The sequence below is a fragment of the Panthera leo genome, chromosome F2 (genome assembly GCF_018350215.1).
Source record: "Panthera leo isolate Ple1 chromosome F2, P.leo_Ple1_pat1.1, whole genome shotgun sequence".
NCBI lineage: Eukaryota > Metazoa > Chordata > Mammalia > Carnivora > Felidae > Panthera > Panthera leo.
Window position 1 is genome coordinate 24,661,933 of NC_056695.1, and position 23,050 is coordinate 24,684,982.

At 35.8% G+C, this 23,050-nt stretch overlaps 1 protein-coding gene across 3 annotated transcripts in view; it reads left to right on the forward strand.

Annotated features, from left to right (window-relative positions):
* The window catches only part of CRISPLD1 (cysteine rich secretory protein LCCL domain containing 1), a 74,482-nt gene that overhangs the window by 31,083 nt on the left and 20,349 nt on the right, over window positions 1-23,050 (forward strand). For 2 of the 3 annotated variants that reach the window (XM_042923474.1, XM_042923473.1), the window contains exons 3-4: window positions 21,831-21,949; window positions 22,284-22,416. In XM_042923474.1, coding sequence (XP_042779408.1) covers window positions 21,831-21,949; window positions 22,284-22,416 — 252 coding nt within the window. Of the gene's footprint in view, window positions 1-21,830; window positions 21,950-22,283; window positions 22,417-23,050 lie in introns of those variants that run through there. The other variant, XM_042923475.1, reaches the window with a different exon arrangement.

Sequence of the window (23,050 nt, forward strand, 5' to 3'; positions counted from 1 at the left end):
CCTGGAGCCTGTTTCGGATTCTGTGTCTCTCTCTGCCCTTCCCCCCCTCTTTCTCTTAAAAATAAATAAACATAAAAAAAATTTTTAAAAATTGATGTAAAGAATAAAAACACAAGCTGTAATGAGATAAGACATTTGATACTGTTGTGCATACTCTTTTCAAGCCTTTCCTTTCCATGGCTTTTAACCTCATCATTTGGTTCTTTTACGTTTCTGGTTATATTATCAACATGTTCCTGTTTCCTGCTGATCTCATAAAACTTTGTTTCTCAGGTTTTTCCTTTTGGCTGTCTCTCTTCCTGCTGGACATTATACTACTTTGGCTTAAAAACTTTTTTTTAAGTTTATTATTATTTTTTTTTTTTAGAGAGAGAGAGTGCACAGGTGAGCAGGGGAGGAGTAGAGAGAGGGAGAGAGAGAATCCCAAAAAGGCTCAGCACTGTCATTCTAGAGCCTGATGCAGGACTCACGAACTGTGAGACCATGACCTGAGCTGAAATCAAGACTCACAGACTTAACCACTTACCTGACTGAGCCACCCAGGCACTCCCTTACTCCTTTGACTTTAAATACCGTGCGTATATTGATGGTGTCTAGTCCATAGCATAGTGTATATCTCTATCTAACCATCATCTCTTTGAGCTTCATTTACATATTTCCTTCTGCTTTCTGAGTCATCTCCGTGTGGTGTTACTCCACAGCTACTTCAAGCTTCAGATGTCTGAAAAGAAAATGAACTGCCTTACCTTTTTCCCTCCACCTTTGCCTGTGATCCTGCTTCCTTTCCTGGATTCTTTCTTAGTGGAACTCATTAACACCTGCTTAGTCCTCTGTCAACAAAACAAAATACTCCACAAAATGGAAGATTAAGCCCATTCCCAACTCTTGCCATGCTCCCATTTTTTCTCCCCATTTTAACATAACATATACATGCAAACATGAATACACAATTACTTGCCAAATTCTGTAGATTCTGTCTCAGAAATGTCTTTTGAATTCATCTCTTCCGTTTCATGCTAACCTTTGCTCATTATCTCACCTTTAGATTGGTACCACACCTTCTCACCCAACAGACTCTACCAGTCTGTTCCTACTTTATTTTGACTTTAGTCCACCTTCCTCACTGTCACTAAATCTTTTTATTCCAACAAATCTGTGGTGGTTACTTAGCTGCACAAAACTTCTGTTAACTTCTGTTAACTTCTGGACGCTCAAAAGTTCAAGTTCACCTTGATAAATGTATAAAATGAGGCACATCCTGTCAATTCTGCCCCATGGCCCTCAACTCCCTTGTATATATCTGACTCTGTGTTCACATTGAACTATTCACTGTTCTTAAAGGTGGTTGTGCTTCCTCATGTTTCTGTGCCTCTTTACTCATTGATTTCTTCTGAGCCCAGGATGTCTGTGCATCCTATCTCCTCATGACAATCTCTCCCTCAAGACTAAGTTCAAATGTTGTCCTTCTGCAAAGCTTTCTCTTGTACACCTATTCCTCTGCCCTACTCCTTCTGTGCTCCTAAAATATTTTATTCAAACCTGTTTTTAGTATTAAAATTTTGTTGCAGTTAATATTCACATGTGTGATTTCTAAGACTAAAATCCTTGAAGGTAAGGATCAGTCTTTATTTATGTTTATGGCCCTGTGCCTGATGCACAGAAGTACTCAGTAAATATTTGCTGATTGAATATTGTTGGTTGTTCAATAAATGTGTGTTGAATAACAGGATGGATAGAAGAATAGGTAAGATTATATAGAAGTATGAAATATGAGGACAGGCAAGAAAGAGGAATTAAAATAATGAAAGTTCTGAAAGGAAGGATATCAACAACACTAGAGATAGTGACATAGAAAATGGAAATACTAGAGATGAAGGATTAAGTGTTTCAGATAATTCAATATTTAAAATACTTATGGTATACTAAAGACTATCCTGTAATATAAAGCTCCTGAGATAGTAATAAATATATTCAAATGTTCTGAAATTCAAATGGGTATTTACCTCTTGCTATAAATTTTTAACATGAGCCTCTGAAACATTATAGAGTGACTGAAATCCCAAATAGTTCACTGTGATGCCAAGTGTACCTAACTCTAGAATGTACTTTAGCAACCAAGAAATTTTACCTAAAAAAGGACACATGGGCCAATTACATAAGCTGTTCTCTCACTAAGATAAGTATTTCCACATCTTTTAGGGAACTGTTGAAAGACATTCTGCTGGGAGGGTTGATGGCTGTGCCTGTTTGCTGTCACCTCACATATGGGCAAAACTGTGGGTACACCTTGGCATTGCACTTTTCCAAATGTAGAACAAAATGAATCTGGATACCTTTCCTTCTGGTAGGCAACCAGAGGTTCGCTGAGCCAAACAACCAGCAGTCCTTTTGGCCCGTGGTGCATGTTGCAATGACTTGGTTCCAGCTTGTCACTTAGAGTCTTTCTAAGGCCATGTTTAACATGGGAAGTCAAGTTTTGTTGTTATTGTTCTTGTTTTTCCTATATTTCAGTATAGCACATGATCCCAGAAACTAGACATGAGTCAACCTAGTTTGCCATATTTTTAATATAGGACAGAATGTACACAGATCAGCTTTTTTTTTTTTTTTTTTTAAATAGTCTGGGTTCTGCCCTATTTCTGTCTGTAGCCTGAATCCATGCCTGAAATAGTGATCTTTGTCTTGTGAGTTGCTGTTTACTCTCATAAATCCATATTTTCTTACATTATTTTCCACCTGCTACATATACTCAGAATAAATGCAGATAATGAAATGATGGCTTCATAAGTCATTTGGCCAAAAGCCCATGTTTACACATTTTTTATCTTGCTGAAAGTGGGAGGAATTCACATCAATTAAGATTTTGTTACAACCCTTGATTCCCCAAATGATAATTTTTCTCTCTGTATATTGATACTTTTCAATTTGAAAATTGCTAATTTTCAAAAAGTAAATGTTTTCACCTTTTATTGACATACAGTATAATCTAATCTACATTCACTTAAAAGTGCATGAAATATCTTTCTTAGTTCAAAGAATGTTATAATTATTTAAAGTTAAGATGTTTTATTCTGTATTTAAAATAGATGATTTAATTTTCCTAAAGTGTTTTTACTTTATCTTAATAATATTGTTTAAATAGAATAAAGTTATGTTTTATTTTCAGTATCTTACTCTATGGAAGTTAAAAATTTACAAAACCTTAATTTGAATGGATAATTGTTGTTTTTTAAAGATATTAGCACTTGAAATTAATGTATTTTTCTTTTCAGAAGTTGCATTGTAAGTGGCAATACCCATAGGAAGAAAGTGACATTACAGCCCAGTTTTATAGAATTTAGTAATTACCTTGGAGTTCTAGGAGATTAAAGATACCTCCTAAATGTAAGCAGCAAGTCAAGGGTCTTAGAAAGGAAAGAGAAGATAAGTAGTTTCAGTAGGAGAATGGAACACTCAAAGCCAGAAAAATGCCATATTTTGAAATTGTTGTTGTTATTTATTCCTTCAATCAGCAGGTATTGGAGGTTACAATTATGGCAGGCACCATCTAGGGCCCAGTGGTAACCACAACAAATATTCTTCCTTGCCTAGAATAGGTATGAAGACCCTGAATCTCCAAATTCAACAAAGGGCCCACGTGGTTGACACAGAGTGAAGGGCAGGAGGTGGGGATGTGGGGGTGGGGGGGATGTAATGTAGGAAATGAGATCAGGACAGATAAAAATCATTTTAAAAACTCACTTTCAGTCTGAATGGTAAGCCATTTGAACTGTTTGGACAGAGGAATGGTATGATCTTCTACTTATCCAGAATCCCCTGGCTTTGTTGAGAACAGAAGTTAGATGGTGGGAGGTGGGGCAAAAGTGTGAGCAGGGAGATGAAGCTATTGGAATAATCCATCTAACACTAGGAATAGATTGGTAGCCATGAAGGTGGTGAGAGGTGACAAGAGCGTGAACACACACTAAAACCCCTTTGTAATCATAACATCAGTCTTGAAATTTTCAAGGAAGCCTTGTTGCAAGACTAATGAAATTGCCTTGGTGAGCCAGGCAGCAGCAGGCTGGGAGTTTCAGCATCAGGTGCAATTTTGAAATCCACTCAATCCCTGGCTATGGTTTTTTGAAAACTGGTGGCAGTTTCCATTCTAGTTTGAAGATCAATGGGGAAGATACTATATCGTTCAACTGATAGTGGTTTCCACAATGGTTTTAGAGATCTCAGAAATGACTCAGTTAGTGGATACACATTTTGCCAACCATATTCCAATAGATCAGAGGAGGTGGAACCAATCTCTGCCTCCCTGCTTTATAGGGTAAGAATGCCTGCTGTTTTCCCATGTGTTTTGCTCTCCTGTCCCACTTGCCTAAAAGCCAGTCTACCTCTCACTCCCTCCATAAACGACAGAGGATGAGAATTTTAGCATGAGAAGCAGAACAGGACAGTGGTCCAGTTCCTGTCCAGTAGTCACCAGTTTCCCTATCATGGGGTATGTCATTAGGATTTTATTTCATTTTGGAGTTAACAGATTTTGGATGTGGTGTATAGCTGTACAGAGTTTGCCTGATGAACTGGAAATACTGGAGTTACCGTATTTTTAAGATAAGAATGTACACAGATCAGGTCTTTTTGTAAAAAAAATTTTTTTGTAATGTTTATATTTGACAGAGAGAGAGAGACAGAGTGCTAGCAGGGGAGGGGCAGAGAGAGAAGGAACACAGAATCCGAAGCAGGCTCCAGGCTCTGAGCTGTCAGCACAGAGCTCGATGTGGGGCTCAAATTCACGAATCGTGACATCGTGACCTGAGCCTAAGTAAGATGCTTAACCAACCCAGCCACCCTGGTGCCCCGACAGATCAGCTTTTGGTAGAGAAAGCTGGAGCTCAATTTTGGACATACTAAACTTAAGATTTAGCTTAAATATCCAAGTGAATTTGTCAAGAATGCAATTAGACACATGTGGTGTAGGCTAATCTGGAACATGAAGTTAACACTTGTCAGCATTTAGATGGTATTTAAAACCGTGAAAAGAAATGAGATCATCAAGGAAGTTAGTATAGGTAGAGATGTTTGAGATTTGAGCCCTTGAGACACTTTACAGTGTAGAGGTAGAAAGGTGAGGAGAAACAACAAAGGGAATTGAAAATTAGGAAAAAACAATAACAACAACAACAACAACAAAACAGGGAGCATGATGTCCTGGAAGCCAGAAATGCTGATCAGCTCTATTAGATACCGCTTATAAAGATAAGTAAAATGAGGACTCTTGAGTTTAACAACATGGACACCACACTGAAGGTGTGATAAAATAGTCTAGGTGAAGTCCCAGTGGTCCAAGGGTAGTTGGGCAGAATAGAATGAAAAAATGAACATGCTTGTTCATTCACTTATTTGTCAAACATGTATGTTCCATGTTCTATAGGCCAGGTAGTATCTGCAGTCTTAACCATTTTCTAACCCAAATTTTTCAACTTAGTTTTAGAAGATGTAATTCAATTAGGGAACATATCCCAAATTTATAATGATGGTCAATAGGAAAATGCAGTTTCTTTGCATAATTATTTTTTTGCAATTACTGTTACTGAATGCCTTCATTAAAAACAAAATAATTATCTAATAATTTATAAACACAAGCGAGTGACATTTAGTTCAAGAACATTCTTTGCTATTGTTCAGCTGTGTTCTCTCACACACAGTACTTTTAAGAACTTATACAAACAAATAATTATACATGATTTAAAATTTAAATTCTCATATTTTAATGATTTTTACTAATTCAATTAAAGCCAAATATTTACTAAACTGACATAAATATGTCTTATATATTATTGTGTGTAATATATACATATATATAATGTCTAGTTCGTTGGAAGAAAATGTACAAATTCAAGTGGTAATGAATTGTCTGGTGAAGGTATTATAATAAGTATGTTTAAGTAACCCTTTCCTTACCCTCTGTCTCTGTCCCTCCCCCATTCATGCACGCGTTCTCTCTCTCTCTCTCTCAAAAACAAAAAATTTAAGGAACCCTTTCCTTATTTTCCTATATATGTGTTGCCTTTAAAATTTTAAGAAGTTACAGAAAAGCTGTTATAATTGATTAAACCAATTTGTTATTGATACATTTGTGTTTGAGAAAGCATTTAATTCAACAAATACTGATTGAACATTTTTATGCCTGGCACTGTTCTTGATGCTGGAGAATATATCAGTGTATAAAATGTTCAACAAATTAATGAAAATAAGGAGAATGAGACCGTAGGGAATGATAGAAGTGGAGCTGATCCCACCTATCGGGTGGTTGGGGCAGACTTCTGTGAGTTGGTGGCTTTAGAGCTGAGAGCTAAATTACAAGAAGAAGTCAGCTAAACAAAAATACAGAGATCTGGGCAAAAGGAATGCCAGACACAAAGTCTCTAAGTCAGAAATGAAGTGGGGGGTCACAAAGAAGGCTAGTGTGACTGAATTTTATTTAGTGATGAGGAAAGTGTTAGAAAATGAAGTAGACTTATAAGCGTGGGCCAGAAGTCCTTTTGGGTTATAGGTGAGGAGAAACTTGGATTTTATTCTGAGTGAAATCCACTGGAAAATTTCTTGCAAGGGATTGACCTGGTCAGTTTCCAGTTTCAAAAATTATTCTGACTTCATTATGGAGAATGGTCCGCAGGAGAGCTAAGGCTGAAAGCAGAGAGACAGAAAGCCATTGCTATATTCTGAATGTGAGATGATGGTGACTGGGACCAGGGGGATAAGTGGTAAAGATGGAGAGCGGTGGGTTGTTTCAGGATATGATTTGACGCCATTGCTGAAGGTTTGGTTGATAGCTTTAATGTGAAGGTGAAGGATACAGAGGAATCTGAGTTGTTATTAGGTTTTTCCTAAGCAGGTTGGTAGATAGACAATTTTGAAATCAGTCATCAGGAAATTAAGGATAGCAAGTATTTTTCATGGAAAAGCAATTAGGTATGATTTGGGGAATAGGAATAAAGGTGCTTTAGTCCAGCACTGCTCAGACTTCAATATGCATATGAATGCCCTGGACATCTTGTTAAAATACAGATTTTGAGTCAGTAAGTCTGTGTGGGCCTCAGTATTCTGCAAGCTCCCAGGTGATGTGGCAGCACTGTCTGGGAATAGACTTTAGGCTCCCTGGAGGACTTGAAACTTCGAATAGACTTTGGGCTCTCTGGAGGACATGAAATATTGACTCTGGAATTCACATTCTTTATTTTTCCCCTCCTCAACTATCATTCACCTTCTCCATTTTTAGAAGGTAGCAGCTGTAACTACTAATGCCAGACAACAGAAATTCCTTTTCACTCTTTTAAGAAGTGTTAAGAAACCAAAAAGGTGAAGACATTTGAATGATAAAATCCCCAATGCCTAATGTTTAAGTCAGTCTAATTGGAGGAGAAATGGAAAATGAAATCTTAAAATCAGTCAATGGCACGGTTCTGCAGGATAGTGAAAAGTGAGATGCAGTCAATGACAGAATAAACAATAAAGGCCATAGGAGTGAAGATGGAGGAAGCAGAATTTCAAACTGGGCAAGTATGGAGGGGCAACTAGATAAGACCCAGGAATGAACATGAGAGTTCTGTTCAGAGACTTCCCCACGTGTGTGTGTTACCTCAGACAATAGACAATAATCCTGCAAATGGGGCAAGCCAATCAAGGTGTTGGGAGAAAAACATAAAACTGTTATCTTATATTTCCTCCAGACATGGCAAATCCATACCTGAAATACCGAGTGGCTGTATATAGTAAGACCGGATGTTGCCCAGAAAAGGGATACCAAAGTTCTAGAGGTGTTGGGAGAGCCGTAGCTCTGGATTGAGATGGAATAAGAGCATCAGGACTCCTGCCTACAAAGAAAGGGCAAGGGTTCACCAAGTGTTCTGTGAACACAGAAAACTAAACAAATAAAAAGCATCAGTATTTCACAGGAGCACCTGTGCCATGATTCCATATACCTTGGGTTTTTTGATGTTTTTTTCCAGATCTTGCCAAGCCTGCTTACCTTTGCACATGTTAGAATGCTTTCCTTGTTTTCTCTGTAATGAATTTCTTCTCTTAAGAATCTGTTTTTGTCTAAACCCTCCATACAGAGGCGCACTCCCACTCACTTCCCTGGCTTCCATAGCATTTCATATTTGCCTGTGCCCCTGGTGTTTGCATCCTGTCTCTTTCTCTGACCTTCCATTCCTTTATGAGAAGGGGCTGTGCTTTAGTAATTTTTGCATTCCCCAGCTAAGTGGCTAACAGATGCTTTAATTTGAATTTGAAATTTGCAATTCTACTTCCTCCATCTTCACTCCTCTGGCCTTTATTGTTTATTCTGTCATTGCACCTCACTTTTCACTATCCTGCAGAACTGTGCCATTGACTGATTTTAAGATTTCATTTTCCATTTCTCCTCCAATTAGACTGAATTAAACATTAGGTATTGGGGATGACAGATGGTAGTTGGAAGGGGAAAAAATAGAATGAATAAATGAAAAATGAAAAGATGACTAGATTTTCACCAATAATTTTAAAATGGGTGCATGCAAGATAATTTGAGTATTTCTGTTCTGATGACAAAATGCTCTTAAAAATTGCAAAAGCATTCTTTTCAGTGAAGTATAGTGTTACATTTTACTTAATTTTATATATTGGTTAGGTAATTTTTTTGCATTTTGCTTAGGTAAAATCATTCTTTAATAATTATGACAGGTGGCTAATTTAGCATTGGATTTCAGTGTTAAAATGGCTTATGTCTCCTGAAGTGAGGATGTCTAGATCCCTCAGTAAGTAGGGAGACTCAGGAGATAGAGGGATCAGAATACTATGGCTTTTGCTGGAGAACTGCTTCTAAAATGTCAATCACAATGTGGTAAAAAGTACAAATTAATATATTTTAAAGTGCATATAAGTCTTAAAGAATTTCAGAAAAAGCAATAATCAGGAAAGGCTTCTTAGAAGAGGTATGTTTTGAAATAGTATGTGGAAGAAGTTTTAGTTATTGTATGGTGGGGAGTCTGGAAGAGCATTTGGGTGATGAGAACCTTCTGAGTAAAGGGGTTGATATGAAAATATGTGTACAGTTGATTTGAAGGCAAGGACATGGAAGCCACAATCTGAGAACTGATCTAAGCCTCTATTATGGAGATATTTGGGACATATTTTTTCTATATATGATGAAAAGAACCTTTTCAAATGCATATCATGACAGCCTGGAGCAGCCTAACCTTATTCATCTTTGTATCCAAACCTAAAAGGAAAAAAAATAAGAAGAAATACATCCTTTGACATAATTTGACAGTATTTGTTTGATTTTTATAAGTGAAACTTATTACAATGGATTTCTAAGCTTAGTGTTTATGAACACTTTTTAAATTATTCCTGTGTGTATTTATCTGTGTGTATCCTATATATATATAATCTTACCTAAACTTTGGAGGTACTTGGGAGCTTCAGTGGAAATATCATCTTAGAAATGTATTCAGGGTGCCTGGGTGGTTCTGTCAGTTGAGCGTCTGGCTTCGGCTCAGGTCATGATCTCACAGCTTGCGAGTTCAAGCCCTGAGCGAGCCCCATGTCCAGATCTGTGCTGACAGCTCAGAGCCTGGATCCTGCTTCAGATTCTGTGTCTCCCTCTCTCTCTGCCCCCTCCCCTCTCCCACTCTGTCTCTGTCTCTCTCTCAAAAAGAAATAAACATTAACAAAATTTAAAAAAAGAAATTTAATAGAAACAAAGGTCTTAAGTTCAAAAGTTTATTGCTAATAGACTCAAAACAAAACTAGGAATAACTTACTTATATGTATAATTCATAGTCTGTTAAATTTGAATTATAAGATTATTTACTTTTTCATTGGGACTTTAGGTGGCAATAATTATCTTGTTTTTCAGTTACTCAGAATCTTGGATTTGAATTTCTTCCTTAGTCACATAAATATCAGCAATGTTTGCTTGAAAGGCTATGTGAATCACACCAAATTAAGCAGATCCTTAAAGGAACAGGGAGAAAGAGAACATTTATTAAGATCTAATATGGTAGGCAGTTAGCTGATATAAATTCTGTGAGATATTTTTATTCTCAAATATTATTATTTAGCAGGAAGCAATGCCACAAAAACAAGAGTTCACCAGAAAAAGTCATGGGGCTATATTCAGAGTTGTGGACAGGGCTAAGGTGAGCCATAAGGGACCGGGGAGGGGCACCCAGGATTGAATGGCGATGTCACACCCAGGTGAGGACTGGCGTATGGAAGTAGAGCTGTGTGACAGGACACTGTTGCCATCAGAATGAGGCGGAGGGTTCAAAGGAGATGAGTAGGGTTGGTGAGGGGGTAATGAATACTTAAATACACCTCCCACCCTCTGACTTCCTGTTCATGTCTTCCATTAGCCAAATCCAATTGGAATCCAGGGGCAAGAGAACCTAACCTAAAGTAAGTTAATGTGTAGAACTGAGTCTTTTGAGACATAGAGAATGGTACTTAGGGACTGAGAATGGCTTTGTGGAAACAAATGAAGAATATTTAACATAATATTCTTTCTCAGATTTTCAAATAAGGACCTTTGTAAACCATATTTCTTAGAATCATCATCTTAGTCATTGTTAATTATTGAAGAAGACAGACCTAAAGGCATATTCCTAAAGGGCACCTGAAAACCTGATTGCTGTGGTTATTAACTTCCCTTGAGTTTCCTAGCAGCCAAGGAAAATGGGAAACCATATTTACATAGCTCCTATTGACTTCTTGGAAGCATAACAGTTTATCATTCTTGAGATGGGAATTAGTGAAAAGTTAACACAGAATTCTCACTATAGGAACAATGAGCAACTTACTATAGCAGTTTCATGAAAACTATGTAAACATATTCTTTTAAATGTTTTCTATATTAGCATTTGGTTTAAATTGAAGGTACACTGTTAAATTATAGGCTTAGGTTTCTATGTGTCCATCAGCTTTTTATTTTCCTGGTTTGCCTAAGTGTTTTATTTGCTAATCCATCTCTTTCTTTCTGAAAACTAGAAAATCATCCCTAAATATAATACATAAAAGCAATCAATATCTTATTTACTTTCAAAACCTAAGTTATATTCAAATAATGAAATACAAAATATAAACTATGGGAATGCAAGCTGGTGCAGCCACTCTGGAAAACAGTATGGAGGTTCCTCAAAAAACTAAAAATAGAACTACCCTATGACCCAGCATGCACTACTAGGCATTTATCCATGGGATACAGGTGTGCTGTTTCGAAGGGACACATGCACCCCTATGTTTATAGCAGCACTACCAACAATAGCCAAAGTATGGAAAGAGCCCAAATGTCCATCGATGGATGAGTAGATAAAGAAAATGTGGTATGTGTATATACATGCACACACACAAGCGCGCGCGCGCACGCACACACACACACACACACACACACACACACACACACAATGGAGTATTACTCAGCAATCAAAAAGAATGAAATCTTGCCATTTGCCACTACTTGGATGGAACTGGAGGGTATTATGCTAAGTGAAATTAGAGAAAAACAAAAATCATATTGCTTCACTCATGAGGACTTTAAGAGATAAAACAGATGAACATAAGGGAAGGGAAACAAAAATAATATAAACACAGGGAGGGGGACAAAACAGAAGAGGCTCAAAAATATGGAGAACAAACTGAGGGTTTTGGGAGGGGGGATGGGCTAAATGGGTAAGGGCCACTGAGAAATCTACTCTGAAATCATTGTTGCACTATATGCAACTAATTTGGATGTAAATTTTAAAAAATAAAAAATAAAACAGGTTACAATAATAAAAAAAATGTTAGATTTAATTTCCTAAATCAGGTACCAAATTTAGAGGCCACTAGGGTAGAAGTCAGACCCAGCAATTGTCTTGTTTATTCTTGTTCATCCTCATAAACATAGACTGTTGTGAAGGAAGTTTGAAAAGAGTTAAGTAATAAAAAGTTACTGCCTGATTTAAAAAAAAAGAAAATATAAACTAATGCGTAAGTAGATACTATAGGGTGATTTATTATGAGAGTTTATATTTCCTATCATATTTTTCTAGGCTTGACTCATTGATCAATCTTGCATTTCTCTAAACTTAATGAGCTATAAATAAACTAAAACACGGGTGTTAATTCTTATAAATTTATCCATTGCCATAAATCAAGGCTTATATAAGTGATGGATGGTACTTTTTCAGTTACTAAAAGATTTCTTTAAATAATGAAGTCTCTTCAAACATCTAGAACATGGTCTTGAAGATTATTAACTACTCCTCTCTTAAATGACTAAAAATAAGGAAGGCATCACAGCCTTGGATTAATCACAAAGTCAGTACAAAGGTATGATATTTACAAAGCATAGGTACATTATGAATACCCTTCCGTCTGAGTTTATATCACACATGTATGTTTGAGGCAGAGAACTTAGGTCCTCGATCTTCGATCTCAGTTAGTGTCCCGTTCCCATGCCAGCTATGAGACAAGAGATAATTGATGGGTCCATACTGGCAATGCATAATATGCCATATTTTATATTAGGTGTCATGGAAAACACACACAAAAGTGTGAAGCAAAGTTTTTACTTCAAATTCTAGTTTGGGAATTAAGACTCAAAACAATGGAGACAGATCAAGGGGAATATATAGTAATTGGTAAATTACATGCTTAAGAAGGTTCAGAGAAGTGTGTGATAAATGGAGTATCATAGTTGGAATGACTTCCAAACGGGGAGAGACTATGAACAGGACTTTGGTGAAAGGATTAAGTTTGAGTAAGTAGAGCAGCGAAAGAGCAGTTCCTTTTGGGGAAAATATCTAATGGATTCAGTTGGCCAAGAAACTAGACAGGTGCTAGAAGCTTGCAACTCTGAGTGTGGTTATTCATTGTGTGGTCCTAGCACCAGGTCTTAGAAAATAGCTTAGAGTTGTCTCCTAACCTACAAAATTGGAATCTGCATTTTATTTATTTATTTATTTATTTATTTATTTATTTATTTATTTATTTTAACGTTTATTTTTGAGAGAGACAGATGGAGCGCAAGTGGGAGAGGGACAGAGAGGGGGAGACACAGAATCTGAAGCAGGCTCCAGGCTCTGAGCTGTCAGCAAAGAGCCCAACACAGGGCTCAAACCCACAAGCTGAGAGATCATGACCTGAGCCCAAGTAAGCCTCTTAACCTACTGAGCCACCCAGGTGCCCCTGGAATCTGCATTTTAAAAAGTTCTTCTGGTGATTTACAAGCTCTTTAAAGTTTCAGAGAGTCACTGTTGAGGGTCCCTCTTGAATAGGGGCTAGGATATAAGTGATATAGTTAAGTTATGGCTGGACTGGGAGGGCCTTGGCAGTGAGATGAGATGAGATAAATCAGTAGATGTTTTGTAGAAATACAAGGATTGTGTCAAGTTAATGGCTCTACTGTCTCACCAGGACAATCTCCCCTACATCATGCATTCAGTCTCTCTGTATAATAGCGAAATTATGTGTTTAATTGAAATCTTCATGTGTGTTTTTCCATATGTTAAATTTCCATTTAAAAAATATTTCAGTTTTAATGAAGTGAATAGGCAGATCCCTAAATTACGGGTTGCTACTTTTTAAAGGTTTTAAGGCTTTGTTTTAAAGTGGATTTTAAGTGAAATACTGCCACATCTGCCTCTTATCCCTGTAACTTCCCGGAGCCCCTCAGAAGTGCATCGCCCGGAGGTAATGCTACTTTCTCGGTACCTGGCCTCTGTGCGTGGTAACACAGGTGTTCCTTTTGAAATCTGAGCCTCGTACATTTTCCCTGTCACTACAAAGTCTTTTCATAACAGATGAAGTACAGTAGTTAAACACCTGAGGTAATTTCCGAGTTGTAAGGAATGTGTTACTGTGGTTCTCTATAGTGCTTTTTATACCAGACGACTTTATCACAAAAAACATCGTATACTCTTTCAGCATAGATTGATTTGCTTATTTATTTATTTCCTTGATGTCAGTTTCTTTACTGTAAGTCTGATAATACCACCAAGAGGGATCAAAATAAGGTGACTTGAGAAATTTTATAATAAGGCATTTTATTTGGAATTTAAATCTGAAATCTCATGAACTGTCAAATGTGTGACTTGCATAGAATGACAGATTCTTTCTTGGAGGTCACGTTATTGCTGTTGAGAGAATCGTGTTGACAACTTAGCCTGTCAGATTTTTGGATTGCACTTTCTGATTCATATAGGAGAACACAAAAGTGATTTGGGGAGGGATTTAGTTTTGATGTGTGATGGATAATTTATAAACCTGTTTTTCCACAAGTGATGCCACAATAAGAATTATCTTTTAAATAAGGTGGTATTTGGGAAGACATAACTCTATATGTCTTTGATTTTCTTCAACCACTTCTACATTCATGAGCTGACTGAAAAATTCTTGTTCTATTTAGCTGTGCAGAAAAATTACATGTATATCACATGTATTTATGTCTTGGAATTCCATAAAACTATATCAATTTTACAAAATGATATGAGCTGGCCAAAAATTCTTGTTCTTTTGGCTGTGCAGAAAAATTACGTGTAGACGTCTGTGTCTTATTTCAGAGATTTTACCTTTATGTTTTCAGGATTAGGCTGAAAGGGTCCTGGTTTTAACTTCTCAGCTGAGAATATATTCTTGTCATATTCATTTAAGTTTCGGTCATTTACCTGTTTTGGACAATATTAAAACTTTCTCTAACAGAGATGATTCAGAAACAATTGAGTTCTTCCCTAGACTTACAACTGGAAGATCTGAAACTTTTCTGGTTTTGTAATCTTGTAAGTCACAATACAGCTTTAATTTTATTTTTTTAATTTAAGTGCAGCTGGTATACAGTGTTATATTAGTTTCAGGTGCACAACATAATGATTTGACAATTCTATATATTATAGTTTGACAATTCTGTATATTTTGCAGTGCTTGCCATGATAAGTACAGTTACCATCTGTCACTACGCAAAGTTATTATGCTATTATTAGCTATATTCTCTATGCTTTACTTTTTATCTCAAAACTTTTTTTTTTATTTATAACTAGAAGTCTATATCTCCTAATCCCTTTCAAGCATTTCACTCATCCCCCTACCCCCACCCCTCTGTCAACCACCAGTTGGTTTTCTGTATTTATGAGCGTTTTAATTTTTTTTTAACATTTATTTATTTTTGAGAGAGAGAGAAAGTGTGTGTGAGCGAGCGGGGTAGGGGCAGAGACAGAGGGAGACAGAATCTGAAGTAGGCTCCAGGCTTGCCTGACACAGGGCTCAAACTCACAAACCATGATATCATGACCTGAGCTGAAGTCAGATGCTGAACCGACTGAGCCCCCCAGGCGCTGCCTTATGAGTCTGTTTCTGTCTTTGTTTGTTTAGATTCCACATATAAGTGAAATCAAATGGTATTTCCTTTCTTTGAGTTATTTCACTTAGCATAATATCCTCTAGGTCCATTCATGCATGTTGTTGCAAATGGCAAGATCTCTTTGTTATGGCTAAGTAATATTCCATTGTATTCTAATAACATATCTTCTTTATCCATTCATTTTTTGGTAGATATTTGGATTGTTTCCATCCTGGCTATTATAGATAATGCCACAAGGAATGAAGGGGTAGATATATCTTTTCAAATTAGTATTTTTGTTTTCTTTGTTTAAATAGTACTGGAATTACTGGATTATATAGTATTTCTATTTTTATTTTTTGAGGAAACTCGTTGTTTTCCACAGTGGCTGAACCAATTTGTATTCCCATTAACAGTGCAAGAGGGTTCCTTTTTTCCACATCCTAACACTTGTTATTTCTTGTTTGTTTTTTTTTATATTTTTTATTCTAACCATTCTGATTGGTGAGGTAATATCTCATTGTTGTGACTTGTATTCCCTGATAGTTAGTGATGTTGAGCCTCTTTTCATGTTCCTGTTGCTCATCTGTATGTCTTCTTTGGGGAAAAAATGTCCATTCTAGTCCTCTGCTCATCACAAAACAGCTTTTAATCACAAAACAGCTTTTGCTTCTTAGTTAGAAATGCCCTTAATTGTCATTAGAAGTTTTACAGACTTTTACAGTTTGTACGTTTTTACGAGGTTTTATAAACAATACAGAGCATTCTATAAGGGACAATAAGTGCAAAATGATAGAATTTTAAAGCTGAAAGCAATTGAAGAGACGTATATCAGCTTCCTATTTTTATAGATAAGGAAACAGAAGGCAAACTTGACATAATCAAGAGATAAGTTTGAAAGTACATAATTTAAATAGGAAAGAAAACTCTTCCAGGGTGTATCATGTGTTTTAATTACCCATTGAAATACTTTGAACAAGTGCAAGCTTATTTTTACTCTATACAAAGAAACGAAAGAAAAATTTATCACTAATGACCTTACTTGCATGTATCCAGAAGACTAGCACTAGGGAAAGAGTATTTTTAATACAATTGAAAGCTAGTGTGCTGTCATTACTTCTAACAAACATTGACTGCTCACAAATGAGGTAGGCCTGGAGATATAAGGGTGGTATTCTGAGTTAAATTTGCAGATGTATATGTCTCAAAACAAGAATGTTTGTGAAATTCTCTTTTGTCAAAATTTATTTCAAATGCTAAGATAGTTTTTAAAAATAATTTTATCCTGCTATTTATAGTTTTCAGTGGTGGGAAGTAGACCAGAACTTCTAGCCTAGACTGGACTTCCAACATAATTGCCTTTTCAACACCACTGTGTGTTCATAACGTTATTACTTTGTCAGAAAGCAATGCATATTTTAAAAGTCCATATTAAATTGCCAATTGTATCATGGACTGATGTTTGCATTTGATTAAGCTATCGAATAGTGTGATAGTCAAAAGACCAATTTTGTCTTTTGCATTTATCTTGGAAATCCATTAAAAAATCAATTTATCAAAAAGGTATAATGAGTTGGAACATTATTTCTGTATTAGATACTCTTTTGATTTGTTGTATAATTAATTACAACAATTATATTTTCCAGTTGTTTTAGAAAAAGTTTACTTTCACTATTTAAAGACATTTTTCTCAACAGGTCTTGGAAAAGACCTATCGTGGCTTCATCCACTTAGGTGGAGTTTTGTGAAATGGTAGAAAATCTTGCAATCCTATTTCTCCCTGCTTAGCATGACATATAACAATTCTGAAATTATATGAGAGTTTCTATCCAACAGATAATTTCTTTGTGCATTTAAATGTGTCAGACTGTTTAAAATTGGTCAATTTCCTATTGAAATGTCTTTATTTACTCATTTACATATTTTCTTTAGTGGTGAATCCAACTCTGTAAAATAAAGTACTTAACTTCAGTGTCACCTAGTGTATTCTCTTTGGTAGACTAATTATCATGATATCTTTATTAATAAGTGTATACCAGTAATTATGTGGACTGATTGATGCCCATTGTATCCACCTCTCTCACTGATCTTTGGGTAATTTATGTAGAGTCCTACTTAAACAAATTTTCATCAGACAGATAATCTCACAAAATTTTACTCCATGTTCTTTAATACAGTCTAAAGTGAAAATGATTAATAAATCCTTTAACATTACTCTGTGGGAAATTGTTTGATTTTTATTTGAAAAATAGCCTACCTTTTACTTGAGCTTTTTTAATAGCCGTTTTGAAGGTTCAATTATAAGAAAATGCTTATCTTCAGGAAAAGTCTTAATGACTAACTTTGGCCTTTAATTCGTTTGATGTATTGTAATCATAATTTTGAAGCTATAAAGATTAAACAATTTCCAGGACATGAATTTTCAAATTATGTTTATCTGGAAAGAGCTGAAAATTTACTGTGGTCAAGAAGATATATTTGAAAATACTTAATCGTTTTCAAGAGACAAAACTATTCTGAGTTTCAAACAGAAAGGAAAAGTAATATCACTAATATTATCACTGGTAACCTAGTATTAACTCTGTTAAAACTACATTCCTGTGTGATTTCTAACTATCATCATCTATTATTGTAGGATAGCAGGTATTTTGCTAAGAATATGAATTGTATATGTTCACTCATGTTTCACTGAAGATAATATAATAGTGGAATTTTATGTACATGTCTAGATAACTATATACTACATTTCCAATTTCTACCAGTATGATATTTTAGTACTAAAATTGCTTTGTATTTCTAGGTTTACTTTTGGAAGTCCTTTGTTAACATTTAGGATTTCTCATATAAGCACACATACACAAGAGGAAATGATAAAATCTCCATGTTAAACCAGCTTTAAAAATATCACTGGAGACAAAGAATTCACTAGTATTCTAAATGTTTCTTTTAGTACTAAAACTTCATTGAACACTTCACTGTGCTCTAAGAAGAAGCAGCTTACAGATGTAATTGGAAAATAGACTGGTTTTCATTTCTACACACCTCAAGTACCCATTTTTAAAAGAAATGGTAATTTTAAGTGTGGTTTGGGTTTAAATTAGTGCTGGGTTAATAGTTCAGAGGGGGGAAAAACATCTGTCAGGACATCTTGATTTTATTTACAAACCTGAATTTAAATAGAAGTGTGTAAAGACTAACTTACATTTAAACGGGATGGGTATGAATTATTGGTGGTCATAAAACATGTAATATAATGTTGTGGCATAAAAATAAACATTGTATGCTGTTTTCACAATAATATTTCTTCCAGGACAGCTATATTTTTATTAGATTTTTTTAAAGAGTCTTCTTGATATTCATTATTGAACTTTAACTAGTAAACACCTATGCTTGACTAGATTCTTTAAAATAATTATTTTAAAAATTGTCACTAATTAATTTGTTAAATATTAATAGGAAATTTTAGTTGTATGTTCCTCTGCCTCTGTTTTTATATTAAAATAATGTGTCCCTATTCTAGAATTATTACGGTTCATTTGATATGCTTCCCCCCTTATTTTTAGTGGATTATATAGAAAACCTACCATACCTTAAAAAAATAGCTTATCTATAGTGTATACTCAATAATTGAATTTTAGTCCTTGAAGGAACCTGAGTTATCTTCTATTCACATTTTGCTAATAAGAAAGCCTAGCCTAAAGCATTTGAATGATATGTTTTAGATTTTATTTCAATTTCTATACAACAGAGTAAACAAACTTTTGCAATATAACATATTTGTAAATCTGGAGCTAATTGTTTATCCTCTATAAAAAAGCATCCATCTTCAATTTCATCAGAAAAACTGACGTCTGAGATTGTAGAATCAGATATAAAACAAGAGTAGATTGACCTTGAAGAAGGGTCCTATGGTCTCTCTTAAGGGCTCAGCTGAGTAGTTCCTATTTGTCGTCTCTTACGTGTTTGTTTGCAGTGACCTAAACTTGCAAACTGACTCATGCCTGGGCGAGGAAAAATTCAATGGAAACTCGTCCTGCATCCCTCAGTCTGTGTGTGATCTCTCCACATTATCTTGCCAGCTAGGTCTTCAGGGTAGCCAGACTCTAATTGTTGCCTCAGGTCTGTCAAGATGTGTGTCTTAAAAGAGAACTGGATAGAGGCTGCATTTCTTAACCCAGTCTGAGAAGTCTCAGTCTCGTTCTGTGTGTTAGAAGAGAGCCACTCACTATCCAGCTCAAACTGAAGGGAAGAGGAGGAAATTCAATACCACCTTTGTGGGACTTGTGGGGAAGAGTATTTTAAAATCATCACAGTGGCCTCAAGGCTTGTGCACGTGTGTGTGTGTGTGTGTGTGTGTGTGTGTGTGTGTCTTTTTCCCTTGGTGTGCGTTCCTTTGGCCTACAGTCATGACTATGTTTCTTCTATCCTTTAAAAATCAAGACAATCAAACAAATCCTCCCTGAGAACCTGGCATGTTACTTTTCTTTAACTTCTGCCTATCTCTCTTCTTCTTTCTAAAGTATTAACAGAGTAACCCACACTTGGTTTCCCCACTTTCTCCTTCCAGTCACATATGTGCCTGTGTGTTCTGATTTTCTCCCCAGCATTGTTCTGCGATTGCTTTTGATCGTGAATTAGTACTTAGCATCTCTTGTCTTTCTGGAATTTTCCGTGGCATTTGATTTTGTTGCCCACTCTCTAATCCTCCAATCCTTGTCCCATTGTTTGTATAACTTAACCTTCTTTCAGTGTTCCCTTAACCTTTCGATCCCATTTTCCCTGGTTTATGTTACTAATTCGTTTTTTTTTTCCTCCCTTTCAATTTTGATAGCCCCAGAATTTTCTTTTCATTCCCCTTCTCATTCTGTATCATCTTCCTGAAGAAAGTCATCTTTGGGTGATAATTCAAAATTCATGTCTTCATCACAAATTTCTTTTCCCAGAACCTCATTCATGTATTTCTACTCTACTTGGCATACATACTGCATGAATCACAGATATCACCCTAGAAATTTGCATTGAAATACGTTAGACATATTTCCATGACAATAATCTATTCCTTCTCTATTTTCTTTCTCCGTATTTGTTAACCGTCATTGTCTTCATCTTTTTTTCCTCCCTTACCACCTACCTTTAGTCATCTGTCAACCTCTAGGAATTTAAATTCTGCAACATGATTTCAGTCTGTCTGCTCTTCTCCAGTCTCATTGCTATCACCTTAGGTTGTGTCCTCATGTTCCAGTTCCAGAACTATTTTTCAGTCTTCTTAACATGCCCAGAGTTCTGTTATTTTACCAAGGTTGAACCCAGCTCTGTTTCTACCCTCACATTTACCAAACACTGCCGGTTTTTCAAATTAGCTAATTGAATATTAAACCTAGGACATAGAAAATAATTTCAGTAGTAGTTTTGTAATTTTAAATACTTCTTTGTAAATTATTTTACTTTATTTATTTATTTTTTAATGTTTATTTTTGAGAGAGAGAGAGAGAGAGAAACATAGTGTGAGTGGGGGAGGGATAGAGAGAGAGGGAGACACAGAATCTGAAGCAGGCTCCAGGCTGTCAGCACAGAGCCTGACACGGGGCTCGAACTCACAAACTGTGAGGTCATGACCTGAGCCGAAGTCAGCCGTTTAACCGACTGAGCCACCCAAGCGCCCCATGTAAATTATTTTAAAAGTACAGTTTAATCACTCTCATTGAATGTTGTATATAAAAATGCATATATATTTTTATAGGAATCAGATTCATTAATCATTCATGTACTCAATAAGCGTTTATTAATCACCTTGTCTATATGACAGACACAAAACACAAAAAAAATAGGCCAAAGATAACTGGCATGAGTTAAATGATTGCCTATGAGCAACTCATAGTCTTGTTAAAGAGACAGACACATAGATACTAACACTGCATTGTAATAGCTGCTAAACAAAGAAGTATTACAAAGTTCTAAGAGCCCTAAGGAGAGAATAGCTTACATCTGAGAAAATTGAAAAGGTATCTAGACTGTATTATCTAAAGCTGGATTATGAAGAAAGAATAAGAGTCTGTCTGACAAATAATTGGGAGAAGAATGTTTTACACAGAAAACAATGCCAGCAAGAGCGAAGAACAGCATGTTTTATAAGGAACTGTGTGACCAAGGATCTTGAACTTTATGTATATGGGAGTTTGTTCTATGTGTTTAGACAGAAGAGTCAGTTAAGCATATTTGTGCTCACTTAGGTAATTCTAAAAATTTGTGGGGCAGATTGTAGGGATAAGAGATGGAGGCAGGGAGACTAGTTAGGAAGCTTGTGTAAAAATCTAGGTGGAAGATGGTGAGAACTCAGATTGAGATGTTGACCTTGCAAAGTAGTAAAAAGGGGAAAAACAGAAGAACTGAATAGAATCACATTATAGCCTGAAGAAAAACCTGAATTCTACCTATACATCATATGTGTGTTTCTGTATTTTGTTTCTGTTTTGAACTATAGGCATGGGATGTTGAGCTGGAAAGATCTGCAGAATCCTGGGCGGAAAGTTGTTTGTGGGAACACGGACCTGCAAGCCTACTTCCATCAATTGGGCAGAATTTGGGAGCCCACTGGGGAAGGTAGTGTAAAGTGTAACTTTTTTGTTTTTGAAAACATAAGTGATTGAAATACTTATTAATTCATTAATGAGAAATTTTCTGAGGCTTAAAGCCAAAAAACAAAGCAAATAATCACACCAACAAAATAAAAGTAATAGCAGAAAAACCAGCAATATGTTAGACTTAGTTTTTGTTTTAAACCATTGATGTAGTGGTAACATAATGGGCATAGTACTTACGATTAATAACTTACACAAGAATCTCTCTCTACCAGACTTTATCAGTACATTTTGCAATATTTGATTTTATTTTTTCTCCAATTTTACTCACTTTGTGGTTATTTTCTCTCAAATAGATACAGACCCCCAACATTTCATGTACAAGCATGGTATGATGAAGTGAGAGACTTTAGCTACCCGTATGAACACGAATGCAACCCGTATTGTCCATTCAGATGTTCTGGACCTGTGTGTACTCATTATACACAGGTATGTTTTGGGTATATTACGCCTCATTTTTCTAAGTTGAGTTTGTGTAACTGCAGCAGAATTTACACAACTGAATTTACATACTGAACGTGGATGTCTTTCTTAGTGAATTTGGTATGGTTATTGAAAAAAGATACTGATGTCTGTAGAATAGGTTTATCAATTTCTATAAAAGATAAAAGTAATTATTAGAAAAAGTCCAAAAGTCAGTTTAAAAAAAAGACATTATCTTGGGACACCTGGGTGGTTCAGTCTGTTGAACGACCAATTTCGACTCAGCTCATGATCTTGTGGTTTGTGAGTTCGAGCCCCACATAGGTCTTGCTGCTGGCAACGCAGAGCTTGCTTCTGATGCTGTGTTCCCCGTCTCTCTCTGCCCCTCACCCCCCCACAAAAATAAACAAACATTCTAAATAAAGATGTTATTTCAATGATTTTACATGTAAAACATGTTTAGTCTGGCCTCAGGAAATGCAAACGGGAGGAATTTACCATCTTCAGTATTTTTTATTTTCCAAAGAATAAAACTATAGGTTATTTACCACGACATTCAATATTGACCTGTGTGCAGCATTTACCTGTTTTTTTTATTCATTGTTCACATTTCGTATTGGATAAGTTCTAAACCTCTAAA